Below are 2,613 nucleotides of genomic sequence, written 5' to 3'. Positions count from 1 at the left end.
TTCAAAATATGGAATCCGTATGATGTCCTCCCCATTAATTGCCCTGACCCTGACATGTGACCATCAATTGTATGCACATACAGTAATCCAGGATGGAGTTAGAGAGCGTGGGTTCTGGAAATGACCCCTTAACGTCGTTCTAGCGCTCTGTGGTACTTGTACCATCCTGGAGGAACCATTCCAGTATCGTTGGCCTCCCAATCAATCCAAAATTAGATAATATTTAATTACAAGGGCCTATTACAAGTGTGGAAAAATACTTGCAAGTTTGGTTATAATAGAAGTTTCCCTTAAATCTTCTGGTTCATTCCTCCTTTGTCTGATGTTCACATACGAATTATTTCTATATACATCCACACAACCTGCCATGTGGTTCACTTGATATTTGGTGTAAAGAATATTCAGTTTGGTGGTGTTTCTATAGTCCGGTTTTGTGTAGCTTTTATCTAGTCTAAACAACCTACCATGTGGTGGAGTTCATATATGGTGTAAAAAATCTTGTTTGGTGGAGCTGCTGTAGTCTAAACAACTTGTCATGTATGTGGTAGATCTCAACTACACCACATGGCAAGTTGTTTAGACTGTATAAACTCCACCAAACTGAAGATTATTTACATTAGATATCAACTCCACTACATGGCAGGTTGTTTAGACTAGATAACAGATCCACGAAACTCAAGGTTCTTTGAACAAAATATCAACCCTGGTGTAAAAAAGTTTCATTTTGGTGGAGTTGTTATAGTTGATTTCCAGTGTAGAAAATCTTTAGTTTGGTGGAGCTGCTACAGTGTAAACAAGATGTCATGTTCGGGAGTTGATATCTGGTGTAAAGAACCTTCAATTTTGTGAAGCTATTACCTGGTCTAAACAACCTACCATGTGGTGGAGTTGATATCTGGAGTAAAGAATATTCAGTTTGGTGGAGTTTCTATAGTCTAAACAACCTGTTATGTGGTACAGTTGATATCTTGTGTAAAGAACCTTCAGTTTGGTGGAGTTTCTACAGTCTTAACAATCTGCCATGTGGTGTAGTTATAATCTGGTGTAAATAATCTTCAGTTAGGTGGAATTGTTATCTAGTCTAAATAACCTGCCATGTGGTGGAGGTGATATCTGGTGTAAAGAAGTTTCACTTTAGTGGAGTTGCTATAGTTTACACACAACCTGCCATGTAGTGGAGTTGATATGTGATGTAAAGATTGTTTGGTTTGGTTGAGTTGCTACCTGGTGTAAACAGCATGAAGTCTGGTAGAGTTGCTGTCTGGTCTGAAAAACCTGCAGTGTGGTAGAGTTGTTGTTTGGTGCAATTTATGTCTTGTATCAATGCATGCAATTTGGTGGTTGAATGGTTTCATTGCCCTCAATTTGGTAGTTTTATGAAGCTGATTTTACTTTCTTTATTTACTAACTACATGTTTTTCATTCATCAACACTTTCTACAACCTTACACATCAAGAATCACAATATTGACACTTATCTAGTCTTATATGTGATTACAGCATGATATAGTTTCGAATTTACTTTAAAAATTATTATATGCTTTAGAGAGTTGTTTTAATATTCCACCATTTTCTATTCACTACTATCGTGTCTTCTTCTTTTACTTCTTGGCTGTTCTTTCATACATCTTGAATCCAGGTGTGGAGTAGAGTGTTCTCCACTATCATCAGCATCTCTCCTGTATTGTTTCTTTTTACGTTTTTTGTGCTTTTTCTTTTTTTTCTTGCTGTTTTTTTCTTTCCTATAAGAAAATAAAGAATAAATATTTATTTTTTTCACATCATCAGGGCTGATCCCTTCTTTGTATATAAATTTCATACTTGTTTTTACAAAATAGAATAATCTTAGGGAGGATAACAATCAACTCAAGTTCAAGCTGAAACTAAATACTCTAAGAAGAAATAAAGTTAATCATGTTGATTTATATTCCAAGAGAATTCCAGGTTTATTAGTATCAGAAACATTTCTGTACATTTTCATGAAAAAATTACATGGGGTGTTTCTATGGTAATTACATTAAACAATGGAGCATAAACAATACAGTCCAGAAAAACATAGCAAGGTTAAATAGGTGATCATGACAAAACTGAGAGGAGCTATGTTACATCCAAATAGTACAGAAAGAAAGTTTATTTACTTTTCGCTTGTTCTCAAATCTCCGATAGCTTTGTCTGCTTTCTTCTTTGTCTCATCAGAAGTTAAGGGTACTTCAGCAATCACAGTTTTTCTCTCTTCTCTTCCAGCATTACTAACTGTCATCAGTCTTACACTAAGACAATAGAACACAGAGAAACATCATTATTAACTGTATCAATCTTTTACTACAACAGTAGAAGACAGAGAAACATCATTATTAACTTTATCAATGTTCCACTACAATAGTAGAAAACAGAGTAACATTATTATTAACTGTATCAATCTTACATTAAGGTAGTACAAGACAGAGAAACATCACTGATAACTATTAATTTTGCATTAAAATAGTAGAAGACAGAGAAACATCATTAATAACTGTACTAATGTTCCACTACAATTGTAGAAGACAGAGAAACATCATTAATAACTGTACTAATGTTCCACTACAATTGTAGAAGACAGAGAAACATCGTTAAT

General features: G+C 34.5%; 1 protein-coding gene across 4 annotated transcripts in view; it reads right to left on the bottom strand.

Moving 5' to 3' along the window:
• Positions 1-1,369: 1,369 nt before the first annotated feature.
• LOC106469251 (multiple myeloma tumor-associated protein 2 homolog) overlaps positions 1,370-2,613 on the bottom strand; it is a 25,386-nt gene continuing 24,142 nt past the window's right edge. For all 4 annotated transcript variants that reach the window (XM_013929724.2, XM_013929726.2, XM_013929727.2 and 1 more), the window contains exons 6-7: positions 2,138-2,269; positions 1,370-1,741 (exon numbers count right to left, since the gene is read on the bottom strand). In XM_013929724.2, coding sequence (XP_013785178.1) covers positions 1,573-1,741; positions 2,138-2,269 — 301 coding nt within the window. In that variant the 3' untranslated portion in view covers positions 1,370-1,572. The remainder of the gene's footprint in view (positions 1,742-2,137; positions 2,270-2,613) is intronic.

The sequence above is a fragment of the Limulus polyphemus genome, unplaced genomic scaffold (assembly GCF_000517525.1).
Source record: "Limulus polyphemus unplaced genomic scaffold, Limulus_polyphemus-2.1.2 Scaffold3377, whole genome shotgun sequence".
In the NCBI taxonomy this organism is placed as follows: domain Eukaryota; kingdom Metazoa; phylum Arthropoda; class Merostomata; order Xiphosura; family Limulidae; genus Limulus; species Limulus polyphemus.
This window is presented reverse-complemented; position numbering and strand designations above follow the sequence as displayed.